Source organism: Scatophagus argus, chromosome 16 (assembly GCF_020382885.2).
Source record: "Scatophagus argus isolate fScaArg1 chromosome 16, fScaArg1.pri, whole genome shotgun sequence".
NCBI classification, from domain to species: Eukaryota; Metazoa; Chordata; class Actinopteri; family Scatophagidae; genus Scatophagus; species Scatophagus argus.
The window spans coordinates 21,009,149-21,029,469 of NC_058508.1; the positions used below are offsets into that span (position 1 = coordinate 21,009,149).

General features: G+C 44.4%; 2 protein-coding genes across 5 annotated transcripts in view; both read left to right on the top strand.

The window, feature by feature from the left end:
* The window catches only part of nog1 (noggin 1), a 30,023-nt gene extending 19,365 nt beyond the window's left edge, over positions 1-10,658 (top strand). Inside the window, exon 3 of the mRNA XM_046414290.1 lies at positions 9,010-10,658. Coding sequence (XP_046270246.1) covers positions 9,598-10,266 — 669 coding nt within the window. The 5' untranslated portion in view covers positions 9,010-9,597 and the 3' untranslated portion in view covers positions 10,267-10,658. The remainder of the gene's footprint in view (positions 1-9,009) is intronic.
* rbfox3a (RNA binding fox-1 homolog 3a) overlaps positions 1-20,321 on the top strand; it is a 450,354-nt gene that overhangs the window by 19,363 nt on the left and 410,670 nt on the right. The window lies entirely within an intron of this gene.

Here is a 20,321-nt window from a genome sequence, read left to right on the forward strand (position 1 = left end):
CATTTCTGAAGTTGCAGTTTTATGTCCACCTGAAAAATATTTCGGCAGGTAAACGGGCAGTTCGCTCTGGATCCTCGCTGCTACAGACTTCATCGTGAGCAGGAGTCAGCGGCTCTGGTCTTTACTGACAGTATTTGAGAAAGTCGTGATCTGAACCAGCAGAGCTCCTGTTGAATAACACGACGCTTTACCGCCTGAGTGTCACGTTTTATGATGAAAGGGAAAAAGAGGGAGAGGAAAAAAAGCGATTCTGTCTGCCAGAAACGGTATGAAATCCTGTCTGTCTCCTCGTCTGTTTGAATTCGCAGCAGCAACACTGTCACATGTTGAGCCAACGCCACAGGCTGACTGAGGTGTGAATTGGAGGAGGTGTGAGAAGCTTATAGAGCCAATAAAGTGATTATAGGTTCCTTCCTATCAAGCCCACAGAGCTGCACGACAGCTCAGTCCAACAGCAGCTGATAGTTAAACAAACATTTTGTCTTCACAGAGGCTCAAACACACACACACACACCCACACACATATCTGTTTTATTTTCCTTTTTTATTGGTTTAATCTGTCGACCTGATTATATGCCCCTGGGTTTATTTGTTCCATCTGGGCTGCAACTAATCAACAAATTCCTAAGACTGGTGACTGTGTTTATTTTTTGGCTAACTGAATGATAATTTATATATATATATGTGTGTGTGTGTGTGTGTGTGTGTGTGTGTGTGTGTGTGTGTGTGTGTGTCTCAATTTCCAACAGTGACCTGTTCATTTTGCTCTGTTTTGTCTGAAGCCAACAACTATTCAGTTTATTATCAGGAAATCAAAATGAAGAGCAGGAAGTGTTTGGCACCTCTGCTTTGAAAGTGACTCTTTTTAAATAGATGATTCCACATTGATTCATCAGATATTATAATGCTGATTTCAGCTCATGTGGTGTGAAAAGTGGTGACATGTAAAAACTCCTGTGGAAGACCCGGTTTGGGTCGAAAGCCGGGCTGTAAGAACACGTCAGATGAGTATTGGAGCCTTTTCCTTTACTGTACTGATGCTCAGAAACCCTGTGCTCATTTTGATTTCATAGTTTACATCCACAGATTTCTGCTGGTTTGTTTTGTGTTGTGTTTGAATCCCCGACAGCTCGGTGCGAGTGTGAGCTGCTTCCCTTTTTCTCTACTTCACTTTCAAAGACTGTGAGTAGTTAATAGTAGTTGCAGAAACACACTGTATAGACAAAAGTATCCAGACACCCTTGTCTTTCGGGGTTTGGGCTCAGCCCCTGACTTCCAGTGAAGGGAAAGCTTAATGCTTCAGCACACCAAGACATGTTGGACAATGCTATGCTTCCAACTTTGTCTGTGTGTTTAGAATGAGATGTCATTAAAGTCCCCAGTACTTTTCTCTCTCTCTCTCTACATATATATATATATATATATATATATGTATATATATATATACATACATATAGACATATCTCACTGCATAGACTGTCCTTCAGAATTCAAATGTTTGTACAAACTCATTCTCTCATTCTGACTTGATGCAAAGCGGCAACTGAGATGAAAGTGAAAGGATGAAGTCACGAGTCTGTCGCTCTGCTGTCTGTCTACCTGCTGACGGCCTCACCCCGCTGACGGCCTCACCCCGCTGACGGCCTCACCCCGCTGACGGCCTCACCCGCTCTGCTGCCGGAGCTGCGGAGGTGAGCTGGGAAGCGCCTGGGTGGCAGGGCAACACACGGGGCCTCCCTGGCTGGCGCCTGTAATTTTACCTTCCCATTCATCAGCCAGAGATATTAATAATAACAGCACATCTGGATTCACTTTACTGTCTCGTGTTAACCCTTTCCAATGCGGCACTGACTGCTACTGCAACCCCCCCACCCCTCGTCCCCCCGTCGGCTCAGGTCTCATTCCTCTTGCTGTCAGTCTTCATTTCTCCGTCTCATCTACTGCTGCACCGTTTCTGTCCCAGCTTCACAGAAAGACAATCAGCTCACCTGAAAAACAAGTCGAGACGAACTGCAATTGTAATTTATACACCACAAGGGAATCCGCTCTGGCTGCAGTCATTGTGGAGACATACAGAATACTCTTCAGCAGTACTGCGCTGTACTGCTGCTTAGTTTCACATTGCTAGGACATTAAGGTTTCTCTGCCAGCCTTCCCACCTCCGTCTTGTGACTCCAGCACCAGCAGAGGCACGAACACCAAAAGACTGAAAGCTCGAACGGAACAAAAGACCAACAAAGTTATTGTATATGACCGAGTATAGTGGGTCTAAACAGGTGTATATGAAAAGTCCCATATTGTAAAATACTGTGGAAATAAAAGCAGAGAACTCAAACTGAAAGTGTAGCATGCAGGTGAGCATGCATGTCCCTGCACTGCTAGCTAAGACCAGTGAGAACATAGATAATATCTTTTCATTTCAATTTGGGATCTCGGGGCTTCCAAGGACTTGGATTACGCAACATGAGCTTTGCAGAGCCATTTTCGGTTTTATTTTTGTTGCTGTTCTTATAGCATTTAGAGTCTCCAACGTGTTGTGAAGCTCCAGAACTCTGTGAGCGGGTCCTTTAAGGCCACAAAGATACGCCTAAGATGCCGAGTCCTTGTAGAGAGCTCAAGGCGGCGGCAGGACGGGCCGACGACGGCAGGACGGGCCGACGGCGGCAGGGGTTTTGCCCGTCTTAAAGCGTGACTGTTGGTTGTGATATAAACACTTTTGCCTTCAGGTGTGTTTTGAGTGTAATGAACCCTGCCTGTCCATCTCTAAACCGCCTGCAGAGGCTCTCATCACCACAGAATTCACTGCTGAAAACTAATTAAGCTTCCAATCCGTTTGATTTCTGCCACCGTGCCAAGCAGTGCAAAAACAAAACCGCATTTTCTTCAGTGTCAACGTGTAGGGTGTAAAAACTCCGACGCTGGCCTGGCCGTATGCCGTCGCCACTATAACGGCGTGTGCCGGAGTGTCTGTAGACACCTCGGCACGGAGGCAGAGTAACCCCCCACCCAAACCACAACACTGAGCCGTCTGTAGGTGGAGCCAGGGCCCTGCTCCTCGCCGCCAGGCTTGGCTCCTCGCCTGTCGCCCGAGCCTCCCGCTGATGGCAACAGGTGACAGAGGTCTGCTGTGTGTAGAGCTGACGGCCCCCTCGAAACCCGTAGGAACACTTGCTTCATTACCAGACCCCCTCCCCCTCCATCCCTCCAGCTGTAGAGAGAGACAGGGAGACAGACAGCAGTGGAGAGAGGCTTTACTGCTGTTTGTGAGGCACTAAACATGAGTTTGAGACGAGGCAAAAAGCTCAGTGTGCATCACTCATCTGCTCATGAGTCAACACTCATGATGTCACGCGTCGGCCTGCCAGCCTCACACACAACTATACTGTATTACCAATTTTCTTATAAAAGACCTTATTTATTAAAAAAAGGGGAGAGCCGGCTCTTTTTCCATGCAGTGGACTGAGCAGTACCTCCCAGAGAGCCCTGACTGTTAAACCATCCTGCCACAAACAACCTGCTAAAAACACTTAGAGTATTTCTCCCATACAGAAATAAACACTGGCCAATTAGTGTTCTTATTTTTGGAACTATTTTAGCTGCCAGAGGAGTTGAAAGTATAACCAACCAGACGTGGCCTGCCACGGAGGACTGCAATTTCAGTCCTGGACGTCTCTATGTGGACGTCCAGGAGCTGCTAGAGCTATCAAGGCTGTGTGCCGGCCTCTGGGATAGTTTATGTCCCTGAAATGAATCCTCGCGGCGGAACAATAGTGCCACTATTATCCAGCACAGAGGGAGATGAATTCACACGAGGACAGGTCATCTTGATTTATGGAGTGTGAATTAGGAGCTGAGGGTTTGAGACCGAGGTGGGGTCAGTGGGGTGGCGGGGCCAGGTGGGGGTGGCGAGGGGCGGGGGGGTGGCGTTGCGTGGCACAAACAGCCGTCTGTGTTGTCGGAGCTGGAGACGCCGCGACCTCCCATCATCCCCCCCTCACTGCACTCTGACTCCTGGCCTGTTGGCTCATTCACAGGAGCCTCTGGCACGGCTTTGGTTTCTGATGATCTGTAGAAATCCAGCCTGATCGCAGTGTGGGGATCAACGCCTCAGCTTTCGGCGGGGCGTTGAAATGCGCTAAATACCTGCAGCAGATGCCTGCTGTGTGTCTCTGCTGGTTGTCAGGCTTCATTTATACCACACTGCGGGCTGATGGAGTGCTGAACCATCCGTCAAAAGCACAAGTATTTACTTGGATTTCCAGTAAAGTAAATGCTGATTGAAAACTGCTGAGCTGGACTTACTGTGTTCGTCAGGATGCGAGGGTCCGCGTCATGCGGGTTTCGTCATCAGAGGCTCTGTGAGGCCATCCTAACTCCAGTTTGTTGTTTATTTATCTTTTTTTTAACCAGATACAATATGTCTTCTGTCAGGAAGTCCTGGTCAAGACTGCAGCAGAAGAAAAGTCAATAAAAAGGGTTCATATAAAAGTTCAAGGACAACAAAAACACGCCAGAATGCAACATGTCTGCAGCCCAGCAGATAAAGCAGATCTTCTCTTCAGATCGATGGAGTCCCAAGACTTTGTACTCACTCACAGGGTTTCTCAGCTCTGCAACCTTTTCACAGCGGCTGTCATTTTATCATCCGTCACTTCGATTTCAAGGTAGAACCTAGCAGGAATGTGTGCTTGCTTTGGTGTAAATGGCTACGCCGTTGGTTTGCTGAACGGCAGCACATTTCATTCCGACAAAATCTCACTGTGGAGCCCTCCAACACGGTGATCTCACTGAAATTAATGAGCCGTGCGTTGTGTTTTTATATCAAAATTCCTGGAATTTGCAGAATTCGAGGAAAATTTAATGTTGACCAACCTTGACAGTTCAATAAAATTCAAAATACTTAAATGATTAAGCAGAAATCAGTTTGCACAAAAAAAGAAGAAAAAGAAGAAAAATTTTAAAGAATTTTGGGAGTTTGTAAAAATACTTGTTACAGTGCCACCAGTTGACTTTGAATTTGTGTACTTGTACTTTAACATCTTTAGCACTTAATATTAGACTGGCAGTGCAGATGTGAATGCAATAAAAAATCTCTCCAGAAGTTAAAAGAAAAATAATATTTAAGCATGTTTTTTCTTGCCCTTCTCGGATTCGGCCTCCTGAGCAACTTTGTTGGGACTTTTGGTTTAATTACTTTGTTTGGATGCAGAGTTTCTGTCTGTGAAAGCTTTTATGGCAGAATGGAAGGAACACACACACACTCACACTCACACTGTGCAACCTGTGGGAAAAGTGAGCAAAATGTGCTAATTATAGTGTTCGTTAAAAGCCACAGATATTTATGAGTTTTCTCTACAACCTGAAGATGATTTTGTATGGCTTTGACACAAAGCAGACCGATTCAATTAAATCAGGCCCTTTAACATCCTCAATCTCAATATCTGATCAGCTGAAAAACAAAAATAATTTCTGCCACTAAGGGAGTTTATTTTTTAATGAAGAATTCATTAGCTTAACAACTGTTACACTCAGTACCATCGACTGGAGACAGGAATGATATAAATTTTTCCCGAAGATGGTTTCTGTCATTTTAGGTCGTTCTTATCATGTTGATGTTTGTTCAAGCGTTTTAATTAGCTATCTGATGCTATAAAAAGAGGCTGCTCCTGATTGGCTCAGATGACAGTTTCGGCTCCTCCTCCTGATCGCTACTGCACAGACTCTGGCTCCAAACGACGTCACCAAAACAAGATGGCTGCGCTCGTATCTGGGATCTTTTGACTTCATTTTTGCACAGTGGGAGGAAGTGGAGACGTGTTGCCTATCTTTAATTCTAAAAAAGCTACAACTAGCTACTCTGTCATCTTGTTAGCAGTAACAAGGGCGAACCACAAGGTGTCACTCTCAACACCACCACTGTTTCTATGGTAAAAGAATTTTATTTATAACATTTACAAAGCGCCCGAACTACGAAACATAAAACTAATATACTGAACTGTGTACAGTGTTAATCTGACTTTCTGGCTGTAAGGTCCAGTCTTTAACTCTGTGTCAAAGTATTACTTACTTACTTACTGAGAACAGGAAGGTAACAAACTCCTTCATTCTTCAAACAGGAGAAAAAGAAAACAGTGTGACTTGCAAGAATGCAAATCTACCACCCGACTCATGGTCAGTGGTCCAGGGTAGCAATTAATTTTAATTAAGCTCCCAGCAGGAGTGATTATTGTGATTGTGTGCCCTTGGATGGCAGAGGGATGGAAAAAAGTGCTAAACAAACGAACAAATTGCACACCTCCCGAGTGCCAGAGTAAACAGAATGAGCACCCACCTCATGTCTGTGTGTATTCAGCTTGGCAAATGTGGCCTCAATTAGCACGAGGTGTGAAACGGCGTTCTGAGTGAGATAAAGCGTGTGAAAGGTGCTTTTCTGTAGCCGCTCTGTGTCGCTGATAACCTCGTGCACGGCATCCCTGCAGACGCCCAACCTCAGCAGCCTGCCTGCATGACTTTCTGAATGCCTCCGTGGTTTGCTCCTGCATGGATGAAAGCTATCAGAATCACGCAGTCCTCTCTGTTGAGAGTGTTTCTACCTGAGTTTGCCTTTTCTGGAAGGTGTCTGCCAAGAGAGAAGCCTGCTTTTCCTCACCAGATGAGAAATCAGCAGGGAAGGCTACAATGACCCGTGCACGGCTCAAACCTGGAGATTCATTTTGTATCCTTAAGCTTAAAAGTCTTCTGGAGAACCAGACCCCAAGAGGAAAAAAAAAGGGTCATTACATCTGTCGGTTTATTAGCCAAAGGGAACTGTGTTTGGTTTAAAAAAATCAACCATTAAGCAGGCGTCTGTCTCAAGTCTTTTTAAGGAGGAATATTTCACTATCAGAATGTTCCTGTGGTAAAACAGTAGGAAGGGATTAGAAGAAACAAAAACAACTCAGCGTTAAATGAGCCTGGCAATACTGATGACACTTAATGAGAACCATATTTGGGCCACGCAGCCACATTACAGATGAAATATCCCAGCGTGTGAAATATCATTTAACACGCCAGCTTCATTTTGAAACTCCCTCAAGTGTGCGATTAAGCACTCGGAGTGAGTTGATTTAAATTGTCAAAAAGAAAACCGGTGTTAATGTTTAACTGCGGCGGTTTCTCCCGTGCTGAACCGCCTGACGTCGGTGTGTATCTGCATGTGAGGGCAGTTTACTCTGCACATGTGAATGCGCTGGATTGATCTGTCAGACGTTTTTCGGGGAGCGATAGTTTATGATACGTGCTGGTCAGATGAAAAATATAAGGGTGACATTTTCCAGACTTTTCACCATCATTTGACCGTAAACTAAATGAGTCGTGTGCTCAAGTGCTTGTGTGAATTAGCTCATTCAAATTGAAACAGAGATGCATTTATCTAAACGCGGATGGTTTATGCCTGATGTAGCAGCTGGCTAAGTTCTTCCATTAAATTATTTTTTCAAAGAATGATTCTCTGAGCATGAGTTTAGACAGGTTCGCAAATTGTGATACTTTCCATGTCTGCTGCTTAGCGAGCGTTGTTTATTTGGGAGCTAATTTGGCCAGCTTTATTGAGAGGGCTCGCCGTGGCACCGTTACAGGCAGAAATATTGTCCCACTTGAGTTGGGCACAGGCAGTAAATACACTGCAAAAAGTGTACTTAACAGGCCATTTCATCTCATATTCAGGCTGTAAATTTAGCCTTTCTTTAAATAAGTGAGAGCTTCTGCTAATTGGGTGATTTCACTTGCTTCACGTGCAGTGGGACATTTTGATTGTTTTGGCTCATTTTTAACAAAAGCATCAAACTCTCACCCTAAACAGATTTCTCCTTCTGTGAGTCCTGATGTTCTCCATCGGCTTGTTTCTGCTCGTTACAGAAGCTTCATGAGCTTCACGCTCAGTGAAACCTTAAGAACCGTAAATTATCTTACATTTATACACATTTCCACTAAATTCAGTCCGACATATTCAGTCTCTCTGGAAACTTTGGCATCTCCTCTAGAATTTAGGATAAAGTTTAGTGGCTTTGAACCATTACCACATAAAGAAGTGAAGTCAATGCACAAGTTCCCTAAACCTGCATTCTTTTTAATGTCCAGCAGGGGGCGACTCCACTGGTTTCAAAAAAGAAGTCTGATTGTATGTAAGCTTATGAGAAAATAAGCCAACTTCTCAGTTGATTTATGACCTCAGTAAACAGATTCCTAATGAGTTTATGGTCTGCGGTGCTAGTTTCACGTCTTCTCCACTGCAGCTTGTTGTTCATTTTGCAAATTATGGTCCCATTTAGAGTCAAATAGGTTATTTAGGGCGGGGCCAACTTGTGATTGACAGGTCACTATCACAGTGTGTTCTCAGGTTCTCAGTCAGATCCAGGATGAGAGCGTATCAGTCTGTAGTAACTTCAGTTAATTTCCAGATTCAGATAAATACAATACACAAAGTAATTAAGAAATAAATTATGATATAATTATATCTATAAAACGTTATTGATCCCAATCCCAAGATTTCAAGGTCAATCAAATATTTAAAGTCAATTAAATTAATACTATTAATTATTTTATTTGTATTTACAATCTGCAGTATTAAAGTGACATACACATGAATGCACCAGTTATCGTAAAAACACAATATACAGTAATATACTGGGCATTTCATTTTAAACGCAAAAATTTTACAAGGAGAATTTTTACATTGTGGTGTTGCTACTTTTACTGAAGTAAATGATATTAATGTTTCACTGGAAAGATTACATAAAGATTCACTGAGAAACTCTGAGGGGAAATTCACACCTTTTTTTGGAATAATAGATAAATAATAAAACTCCTGGATTCAAATTGTTCAGAAGTGTCACTCACATTAATATATAACTATTATTGGGTTATTACTGCTGTAAGCAGCACTGGTGTTAATGTAGCTGCTGAAGGAGCTCAGGTTAGAAGTGAATAAACTGCAAGTTTTCTATTTAAAATCTGCAACGTAACTTGCAGTAATCACAGCAACAGAGAACTCCAGTATGAGGGACCGTAAACGACACTGCTGGACTGAGGTGCTGGATGTTCTCTGTCCACATGAAGGACTTCAGCAATCATTCTCACTGCGAGACGGATTCAAGGAAGTCTGGAAAACCAACAGGGGGCGTCTCCACCCTGCACACCCTCCTCCTCCTCCTCCTCCTCCTCCTCCACCACCCCCCCTCCAGTGCGGTGGAAGAAGGAGGTATTGGGGATCTCCTCCTAGACAACAAACCCACATTCAATGAGGGGCGCACGGATTACGTCACGCTCCGTGAGCGGGATATAACGGAGGTGGCGGGTTGCGCTCGGAGCTTTTCCTTGGAGGAGACAACGGGAGCATCATGCCGAGCCCGCGGAGAGATCTGAGCTCTGTAGCGCAGCTTGTCACGAAAAAATAGTTCACACTGATGAACTCTTTCATTTCTGTCGCGGATTTTCATCATGGGAAGACTTTAGGGGAGGCTGAAGACGCAGGTTTGGATACGGCTCACGCGTAATTGCGCACAAGCAAGTGGCCCTAGCAGCTCCCTCCTGTGCGCGCTTGTCTCCCCGCCATCGGACATGGATCAGTCCCAGCAGTGTTTAGCCATGTATCTGCTGGTGCTCTCCCTCGGACTCCTGATGGACAGCGGGATTTGTCAGCACTACTACCTTCTCCGCCCCATCCCGAGTGACAGCTTGCCGCTTGTGGAATTAAAAGAGGACCCGGACCCCGTCTTCGACCCCAAGGAGCGGGACCTTAACGAGACCGAGCTCAAGAGCGTCCTGGGGGACTTTGACAGCCGCTTTTTGTCCGTTTCACCGCCCGTGGAGGACAAATTCACCGGGAACGACGAGCTCGACGACCTTGAGATCCAAAAGCCCGGTGGAGTACTGCCGAAGGAAATCCGAGCGGTGGACTTCGACGTTCAGTTCGGCAAGAAGCACAAGCCCAGTAAGAAACTGAAGCGGCGGCTGCAGCAGTGGCTGTGGGCGTACTCGTTCTGCCCGGTCGTGTACACGTGGACCGACCTGGGCAACAGGTTCTGGCCTCGATTCGTGCGGGTGGGCAGCTGCCTCAGCAAGAGGTCGTGTTCGGTCCCGGAGGGGATGGTGTGTAAACCGGCGAACTCGACCCACCTGACGATACTGAGATGGAGATGCGTGCAGAGGAAAGGCGGACTGAAATGCGCGTGGATACCGGTGCAGTACCCGATCATCACAGACTGCAAATGCTCCTGTTCGAGTTAAAAAACGACAACAGAAGAAGAAATCAAAGACTCTGAGAGTAAATTATAAGCTCATTATTTTTGTGATTCTTTTCTCACGTGCACTACCGAGTGTAGGAATGTATTTTCTGTATATGCGGTGCCATGCAGTTATATATATCTCACTGTACAAAGTCAGTATTATTTGTAACCAGAGTCTACTTTATTTGAGGAGAATATCGGTTCTATATTTTGTATTTATGGAGACTTGGCGCATAGAGCCACGTCAGGACTCGCTGTTTTCCATATTTGGATGAAGCAGATCGACCTCAGAGTTGGATTATTGATACAGCCATAACTTGTTTTATCCTGTAAATTAAGGAAATGTGCTATTTATTCTTTATATTCGTACAATAAAACGACACTGAAATGATTTAAAACGCTTTCCTGTTCCTTGTTGCGATCGCTCGGATACCTGTGGCTCACCTGCCTCGGCGCAGCACCTTCTCCACATCAGGTGCTTTTTTCTGTTGCACCATAATGATTGCAGTTTATGTTGGATGTGAGCGTAGAGACAGAAGAGGTTTCAGAGCTGGAGGTGCTTGTTGACACCTGTGATGGATTTATGAGACAACAGCACGAGATCAATAGTGTCTCCGTCTTATCGCCCCGAGGCTGCGGGTCAAACATCAGCCTCATTACGGGCTGATGGGAGCAGAGCTTCAGCAGCAGCTCTCAGTCTTCACCTCATCTGCTGCTCCTCCTCCTCCTCCCCATTTGCAGCCCAGCAGGAGGTGAGCAGCGGAGAGGAGCTGCTTGTCTGCCATTCAAACCATCTGAATTCACTAAATCAGAAAACAAGCAAGCGGCTGCTCGCTGCAGACCTCAGTGTCCACTCGCTCTTCTTACCTGTGAGAAAGTCACAACAAAAAGTGAGCCCAGAAACACCACAGGAAGTCAAATAATAAAATACTGACTGCAGAAAAAGCATCACATTTATTGACAGCTGTAGTTCCTCGTAACTCTAAACATCAGCATATAAAACACTGCAGCAGTATAGATTAAAATCAGTGGTGGAAGGAGTTTTTCATTTACACTGAGTGAAGTAGCAACACAATAATAAAAAATAAAAGATTAGAAATAAAAATTATATAAAATCCTGCATTTAAATTCTGAAGTAAAAGTACAGACGTGATATCAGAAGTACTCAGATCAGTACCTCAGCACAGAAAACATTCAGTATTTAAACTTCTACTTAAGTACAAAAGTATAAGTATCAAATTATACTTTAAATAACAAAAGTGGAAGTACTCATTATTTCTGAATAAAGTATATTATATCATTGGATTGTATTGATGCATTAATGAGTTTATCACTTTCATGTTTCATGAATTTCCCCTTGTGGCTCAATAAAGTTTTATTCTAATCTGTAATCTTACATTGTCGTTTAATTGTTATTTTATTTTAACTCCAGATGAGACATGATTTAGAGCATCCAGCTTCTCGGCAGAGTCAAACGAGTCAAATTAACATTCAAACAGCTAATTAATGAAAACTTCCTGCCAACTAACCAATAAATGCAGTGCAGTAAAAACGGCAGCATTTCTCCTGGGGAATGTAGTGCAGTATGAGGTACCAGAAAATGGAAAACTCAAGTCCAGTACCTGAAAGTACCTCAGAACCGAGCCCCCCTCTGCGTACCAGCCGTCCTTTGACTGCTTCTTCCTCTCATTTTACTGCCACCACATAATAGAAATTTCTCCTGACTCTGAACCTGACGATTCATCTCTTCACACTCTTGAACTCTTCCTGCCCTCCGAGTTTCTTTTCCACAGTCTCACATATACTGCACATTCTGCATCGGCTTGTTCCAGCACTTCATTAAAGGCACATGAAGCCGTATTCCTAACGGCTGCACCATCACATGAAAAGGAACGATTGTGCAGTCTTTTTTTATTAGCATTCACTCGAAATTCAAACTGACATTTTTGTATTTTTGGAAACTTTTTGGGATCTTCCCCAGAATCCGAAGAGCCGTTGAACAAAGCTGGCCGAACAACACGAGTTTGTGAAGACGGAGCCATCGGTGGGTCAAGCGGGCTTTTAGAAGTTTGAGAAAATAGTTTTGAATAAATTAGTTGCTCTAATCATCTGAGTGGAGCGTAGCTGCTTCTCCCTCTGGCTGACTGAAGACGACTCCCCCTCCCTCTGTTGTAGCAGAGCCTCAGTCGGGCAGACTGTGGGGCACCAGAAAGCCTGTGTTTTGTTTTAGTTGTGTTTAGTCCGTAATGATGCTCCTCAGCCTCAGAGCCAGCTCTGCACGTACACAAGCAGCAGACAAATCCCTGGACTTGTCACTGGATAGCAACGAACGGGCGAAGATCCCACCGTGCAGCCTGAACAAACACAATAAATAGCCTCTGATGTGTGTGTGTGTGTGTGTATGACGACGATCCTCTGCTCTTTCCCATCATGCTGTTTGTCCTGATGCGTAAACCTCATGATGGCCCACAGTTGACTTTGTGGATGTCCACCTATTTCAGGTTAAAGCTCCCGGAGGACTTAAGGGCTGGACTGTCAGCAGCTGCCCCACAGGAATCCCACAGCGGCTTTGACAGCAGCTGAGCAAAGGGAAATTATTGGGATTGATTAGTCGTCGAATTTGAATCAAAAATGTCAGACGTTTGCTGCTTTTCTTTGTTATTTGTGGCAGTAAATGAAAAGTCTTTGGGGTCTGGGCTGTTGGCTGGACGAAAGGAGGAATCTGAAGACATACTGCTGGCTACCACTCAGGACACTGAACACATCGCAGTGTACCGAATCGTAACCCCCGTATCGTGATACGGATCGTATCGCCAGGTTCTTGCCGGTACACAGCCCTGCATTTTCTAGATGAAATCATTAATCGATAATCAGAATAAATGTCAGCTGCAGCTACTCGTGTCCTCTGATTTAGTCTCTTTTAAGCTGCAGGTGTGTTTCCTCGTGAATTCGGCTGTCAGCCTTTCACTGTCTTTTCTCTGCTCAAGATCCCCGTCTGAGGAAGCTACTCCTGTTCAGGCTTCAGTCCCGCGGTGCAGGCTAAACGCTGACGCCGGTCAGATGATTTGTGTGTGGAGTAACACGTGTTGACAGGGCGCTCGGTGCCTGCTAATACCAGCCGCAGACTGGAGGATGCAGGGCTGCTAATGGCCTTCGTCACTCCTGAGCCGGTTCTCGGCTGTCTGCGTCGTCATCGCCGGTCCGGCTCGGCCGTCCACACGTCTCTGCCGCCCGAGGTGCCCGTCGGTTTAATGCTTTTAGCCAGCAGTAATCCATTAACTTAATGATATCTTTGGGCACGGGTTCATTTTATTGCTTCTCTGCTCTCTCCCCCTCCTTTAACCTAATCAGCTCTCCTTTTTTTCCTATGGAGGTATTCTGAAGCCAAAACCTTGTTGCTGATTAAATTCTGCTACAGGGTTCAGATATTTTCCTGATCAAAGCAAACTTCTCTTTGTTAGTTTTGCCAACAATATCAAACACGAGTCGCTCATTTTTCATTGCAGATGATAAAATTAGTTTTAATAAGTTCGACTGGCTCATTAATAGGCCAAAGGTAGCCTCTGTGGCACCTTCATTATGAATACAATAACAAGCCGAGCAGGCCAGCTGAGTTTGCGAGACTGTTTATTCAGTGAAAATGACAAATTTCAAATAATGCCGTTAAACAGTGGAGCACATGAAAGGATGTGCTGTAATGATCTGGTTTGAAAGCTCTGAATACGTGTTCACCGCTCTGCTTGGACCGCAGCTCTATAATAAAATGACATCCAAAGTTTTGTGCTGTTATGCAGCGATGAAAGCTGAGAAGGAGCTTTTGATCTCCACTACGCTGGTAGCTCAGAGGAAGGTTGGACTGGGAGGAGAAACTGCTCGGCTCCGAGACGCACTTCAGATAAGATAAAAACTTTACAAAAAGTTTACAAAGCGACCAATTCAAAGATGTTTTGTTTTTTCAGTTTCAAACGCTTCGTTTGGAAAGAATGGCAATGAACTGCAACAATTTATCACCCGCCCACTTCTTTTGTTTTACATCTTATAAAAATGTCTAAAGTGATTTATTACTCCGAAGAAAAATGACTGTTTACAAACTCGTGTTGTGCAGAAAAGCTTTGCTGAGAGCCTACATTTTTAAATACAGCACGTCAGGCTTAATTTGTGGGAAATGTGTATTAAATCAAGAGCAAACGGGTCCAGACATGAGACAGTTTCCTTCTGACACAAACACAGAAAACACCACTGGTTTGTTTTCACCAAGACAGTCTGAACGTCCACTTCCAGCTTTTATTCCACGGCTTTCATCTGCAGGCTCGTGGTGTTCTTCAGCACATGGAGTTTACTCAGCTGTCATGCTGAAAGAAGCTTGTATGTGGACAATGAGTTAAAGGGACAGTTCACTCCAAAATCCAAAACACGTATGCTCCCTCTTACCTGTCGTGCTGTTTGTCCATGTGGACGCTTTTGGTTTGAGTTGCACAGCACTGGAGACATCAGCTGTGGAGATGTCTGCCTTCTCTGGAATATAATGGAAATGGATGACACCTCACTTGTGGTGCTCAAAGCTCCCACAGAATATAACTGAAAAACTCTACAACAAACTCCTGAAATCATGAGCCGGTCACTCCAGGTAATCCACAGGGCGGGATTAATGGCGTCAGGGTGGGATTAATGGCGTCGTCCTCGGCTGAGCTGCAACGTCAGCTAGCTGAGTTAGCTTCGTCAGCTAGCCTCTTGCTCGTGAGTAGATTCACGTTTGTCTCTGTGCTGTGATACAGAAAGAAAATAGTTACTACATGAAACTGATCACAACAAGGTCTGTGGCTTATCTTATCTGGAACAATATGCATTTTTGATTTGGGGGTAAACCTTTTACCTTTACGTGTTTAATAAACGTATAATCCCATCTTTAATCTGTGTATCTCAGTCAGTTTGCCAATAAAACTAAAGGTGTGTTTGTATTTGTAGAACATGTCGGCTCCGCTGTCATTTAGAGCAAAAGTATACATTTAAACTAAACTTAGAGAGAAGGTTATGGAAATAAACAATATTAAACTTTATTTGACAGCCTGTGGGACTGTACTGATTTATGTATTTGTCTTGAAGTTCTAAGCTACAGAACTACGACTGTTGCTGAGGAAATTGTTTTTATTTTGTGTCATTAAACTTTCCAACAAAGAGGCAGAGTTCACTCACAAAGCCAGCAGAGTAATATTTTTTGTCTTATTGTCTTGACAGTTTTTTATGATTGATTCCTTTAACTGGCCTATAAATCTGCGGACGAGCGGGGCACCAAGTCTTCATACATTTCCAAAATATTTCTGGCTTCAAACGCGGTTCACTTCTGAAAGCGTCTGTTGTGTTGACGTCATTCAGAAGGCTGAAAAAGGTGCACAAAGGGACGAATCTGAAGATTTAAGTGGGTGAACTGAGGTCTGACCCGTTTTAGTGCGCGTTTCATTAGTGTTTCACAGCTTGTCAGTGAAGATCAGCTCTGCTTTAATGACGCGACTGATTTGTCTGTGTTTGTCTGTCAGTATGATCAAAAATGAAGTAGTTGCTTTCATTCACTTTCCAGATGCCCGGCCGAGGCCTGAACTGGAGGCAGATGTTCACGGGGAACAGCTGTTTCTGTTGTCTCACGTGAACCTGCTTTCTTTTTTGTTTTTGTCTACTGTCAAAAAGAAAGTCTTCGTATGACCTTGGCTTGCTCTGCTACAACCACTTCTGGCAGTTCCATTGCAGTTTAACTGGTGTTTAGTTCCACATTTTGTCCGATCTGCGACGGAGAGAAGCGTTTGGATCTTCGTCTGTCGGCGCTGTTCAGCAGCTCACGCGCATGTCATCCGAACGTGATGTGACGTCTGGTGACTGGGCTGCTAACACATCGACCAGAATGTCTTACATGTTCACACTGACGTTCCCTTCTTCATCAAAGCATGAACGTAATTTGTTAAATTAAGTTAGAGGAATCAGTGAGCGCTCAATATGAGCAGTTTGTTGCTGTGCAGGCCTCTGAAAGGCAGACACGTCCCGTCAGAAGTTTTTATTTGTTTGGTAAAGGATGCCGTTTGGCATGCGGCCCAGTTCATTGTGCTCTCCCACACATCAGATAATTGGAGGCTTTTGAAATATCCTCTGTGCTGCTGCTGCTCCCTGTCACGATGTTCAAGCCGGAGTGCGTGGCAAGGTTAATGTTGATTTTTCCAGCATTTTTGTCCGTTGTAAATTTCGCCAAGCTGGGTTTGATGACTTGAGGGTGGTGATCCTGCTGTTTGATGTCCAGAGCTCATTAATCCAAACCTCATCTGGTATGCAAGGTCAGACCCTACTTTGATGTGCTCGATCCGACTCTGCCAAGTCTGGAGAGTCGAGAGGGTACCGTTGGTTTATGAGAGATCAGGAACTGTAGCGACCCTGACACATTTTGGCTTTTGTCCATCAACTACTGTGAGGATGAGGTCTGCTTTGTTAAAGGGGCCTCAGCTCTCCTGCAGCTGAGGGCGCACACATGAACATTTCCCGAGAAGCTGAATCAAATGCAAATCTTTCCCCAAACACACACGGTAATTGGAGGAATGTGTGGAACTTGTATGTTTTCCTGTGGGAGCCACCACTGCGGTTTGTAACGCAGAAGCTCCGTGATAAGCCTGAATATATAGACGAGCGTTCACCTACTGCTGCTTTTCTCTGTAATTATCTTTATGATGAAAATGGTTTTTACTCCCGCCATCCCTGGAGCACATATCAACAACAAAAACAAGCAATTATTAATTATTTCTTCATTTTGAATGAAGAGTTTTGATTGACTTGCAAGGAACCGTTTTGCGTCTTTGTTCCGAGTTGCTTGGAAACGGACAGGAATGAGTAGAAAGAGTGCGTTTGTTATGTAAAATAAAACAACAGCAGCCCCCACTTTGCACCCAGCGCAGGAATTCGCTGCAATTAACTCTTGAGCGTCGCATGTAAATATGAAGGTTTGGGGCTCGTCGGGCAGGCCGGCGCTCACTCACACAGGGATCCCGGGCCTTTGTTCTCCGAGGCCTTTGGATGGCCGCCACGCTGCCTCAGTTGGCAGCACCTTGCTGTAATTTTTTCACAATGGCAGGCGTGTGAGCCGTCCATCATTCCTCTCCCGTGTCTCCCTGGTTCTCCGAAGCTCCCCCCCTCCTCACCCACTTCCCCTCCGCTGGCAGGTTTACGGTTCCCAAGTGCACGCCAAGTCTTTCCTATCATTCTGTCATCTTGCACAACTAAACAAGCCGCCTAAGGATATTTATTAATTCACTCTCTTCACACTTGGCTGTGCTTTGATCAGATGTTAAGTATCAGCAGAGATCATTTCTGGAGGTCTCTGAGATTCTCAGATGTACCGCAGGATCTCTGCAAATTGTTTCCAGGTCCACCTCTTTCTGATTTAGCCTCTCACCTACAATAACTTCAGAAAGTGATAGCGAGGAGTCCTGCTCTGTTGTTTTTCCTGAAACGCAGTTTGTATGATAAAATTCAGGGTGCAAACAAGAATGCAAAGCCGACACAGATGAACCAGAATCAGAAATATTTTATTGATCCCTGGTGGAAATTGGATTGTTGCAGTTGCTCCAATAAAGATAAGAAGTCTAAAAAAGTAGAATACGAGCAGGAACAACAGCATCAGGCTGCATGTTGTTGTCATGTTGTTGTCCAACGATGGTCCCATCGCTTGCTGCATTTGGGTCTTGACAGAAATAATTTACCAGATTCTAGATCATTATATAGATTCTAGTGCTAAAATAGATTTTCAGTAATATTGTAGAATATAATAGTTATGCAACAGATCCATTTAAAATGTTTTTGTTCCCCATGTAACACAGCGTTGATTTGAATCCAAAGATTGCTTCCTGTCGCTCCGTCACCCAAGCTGTCTCAAATCTTAATCATTGGTCATAAAACCAAAAAACAGAAAAAATAATGTTAGTCAGAAAGAAACAGAACAACAACAGCGAATAAGCAGGAGGCTGGAAGCTTCCCATCTTGCTGGATTTGGTTTGAAACCAGACTCTTGTCTTAAGTTCTTCTTCCTTTCCCAGAGGCTTTGGTTCAGGGTGGCTACTTGGCACTCCTGGCAGCTTCCGGATGATGGAAGGCAAAGCATCCACTTTGGGAAATTAGGGATAAATTTGACATCTTTTTGCTGGGGTGTTGAACATTGCACGGATACAGCTGTTGTTCAAAAATGTTAAGCTTTGTTATACAAGAATTTATAGTGTTTTATCCGTGAGGGCTTGAGAAGCATCGCAGCTCGTGAACACGTCTGAATCTCTGTGTAACTTCTAGGACGGTTGCTGTATAAAAGGCTCAATCTTCTTGTAAAATATGTCCGTTCCTAAACTTTTACACTTTTGACACTCTAATAGTGTCAAGATCTGTGTCATTGAATGAAAACAACTTTAAGGTGAGAAGAAGCCTTCTCAGACGGCGGACACCACAATAATGAACAGCACAAAGTAGCAGCAGCCGTTTGGTATTCAGCACATTAGCTGACTCTGCTGAACCAAGTTAGCCCTGACAATTAGCTACCATTACAACCAGCATGTACGTGGTGTTTATTAACTGGGGGGGAAATTCCTCACCGTTGCATCCATATATCTGATAGCTGATCTGTGAAGACAAATGCTGTAAAGAGGAGAAAGAAGACCAGAAATGTCCACAGGACCTGGGACCTTGTCTAGCTGGGGCATCTCTCCTGAGAGTTTTACCATGTGGTTGTCCTGGGGTGAGAAAGAGGACATTAATTCTTAAGATGACATATCTGAGATTGACGGTTTTGGCAGCCTTTCTCAAAAAAAGATTACCAAAAGTTCATAAAACATGAAGGTTATCGGGAGCAAAAGCCCTGCAGCACCAGAAACTGAGACGAAACCAACTTCATGTCTCCATCCTGATGACTGAGCACCATCATTAACACGCCTGTGGCTTGCTGATATAATTGCTTTCTGCCAAGGTGCTGCACAAACATGTCACGTAAATAGTGTATGTTTATGGGCAGGACGCGTCCCGGCTTCGGGAGTAAATCCCAGATTTCAGCGGTGAGATTTGAGCGAGTATGTCAGTCACGGATCGATTTCTTTATCTCACTTATTGAAAAGAAAAACCCGACTGACACCTGGCTCACATGTGACCTGAAGGGCCTGATACTCACAGAACATAAATTAGTTTTTTCCAGGTTTCTATACTTAGTGTTTGTCATGAAATGGTTTGAGCGTGTAACTCCTCCTAAAGCCACAAATTGGCGTTTTTACATTTCTGTTTGTGTACGAGTTAAACAAACAAGATACAGCATGTTAATTAGCGAGCTTTAGGTGTCGGTAAGCACATTTTTTTTACTCTGCAAGGAGCCAAGCTAAGTGTTTCCCCATTCTCCAGATCTTTATGCTAAGCTAAGCTGATCTCTTTACAGCCCGAGCTGCATGTAAAATCATCCCACAGAAAGAGCGCTTAGACAGGTTGTTTGCATAACTTTGCATTCATGCACGTTGACAAATGTGAGGTAGCTGTAACGTTAACTAGAGCTGGGACGTTATCTCGTCCCAGTTCCCTCAGCTGTCCTGCACATCCCGACTCACAGACCCTGTTGTCTGCAGTTTTTACTGTGTTGTGAACTAGCAAAGCAACCTGCTGCTGCCCGAGCAGAGAGAGGAGCTTATGAAAGAGAGGAGCGAGGAAGGCTACACATTTATCACCCAGGCATGGAGTGGAAAGAAGTGCTGCTGGTCCTGAGAGCGGCTTTCCACTTCACTTCAATTCATGTGTTTCATTTAAGACACATGAGCGAGGATCGGGCCGATAGATGGGAATCCCAGGCTCCTTCCGTCGAGACCGACACCATCTCTGTATTCTGATCCGCAATGAACCCTCTCAGGAGTCTTTGCCAGTTAGTTTGACAGGCTTCACTGGTAATTTGCTGCACGTTGATTCAGTATTTAAAACCTTGTCTTGTTTTGGGTTTGAACTTCAGATATATACCCAAATTTAACATTTCTGCTTTTCTTTATTATCCTGACACATTTGGTAGCCATC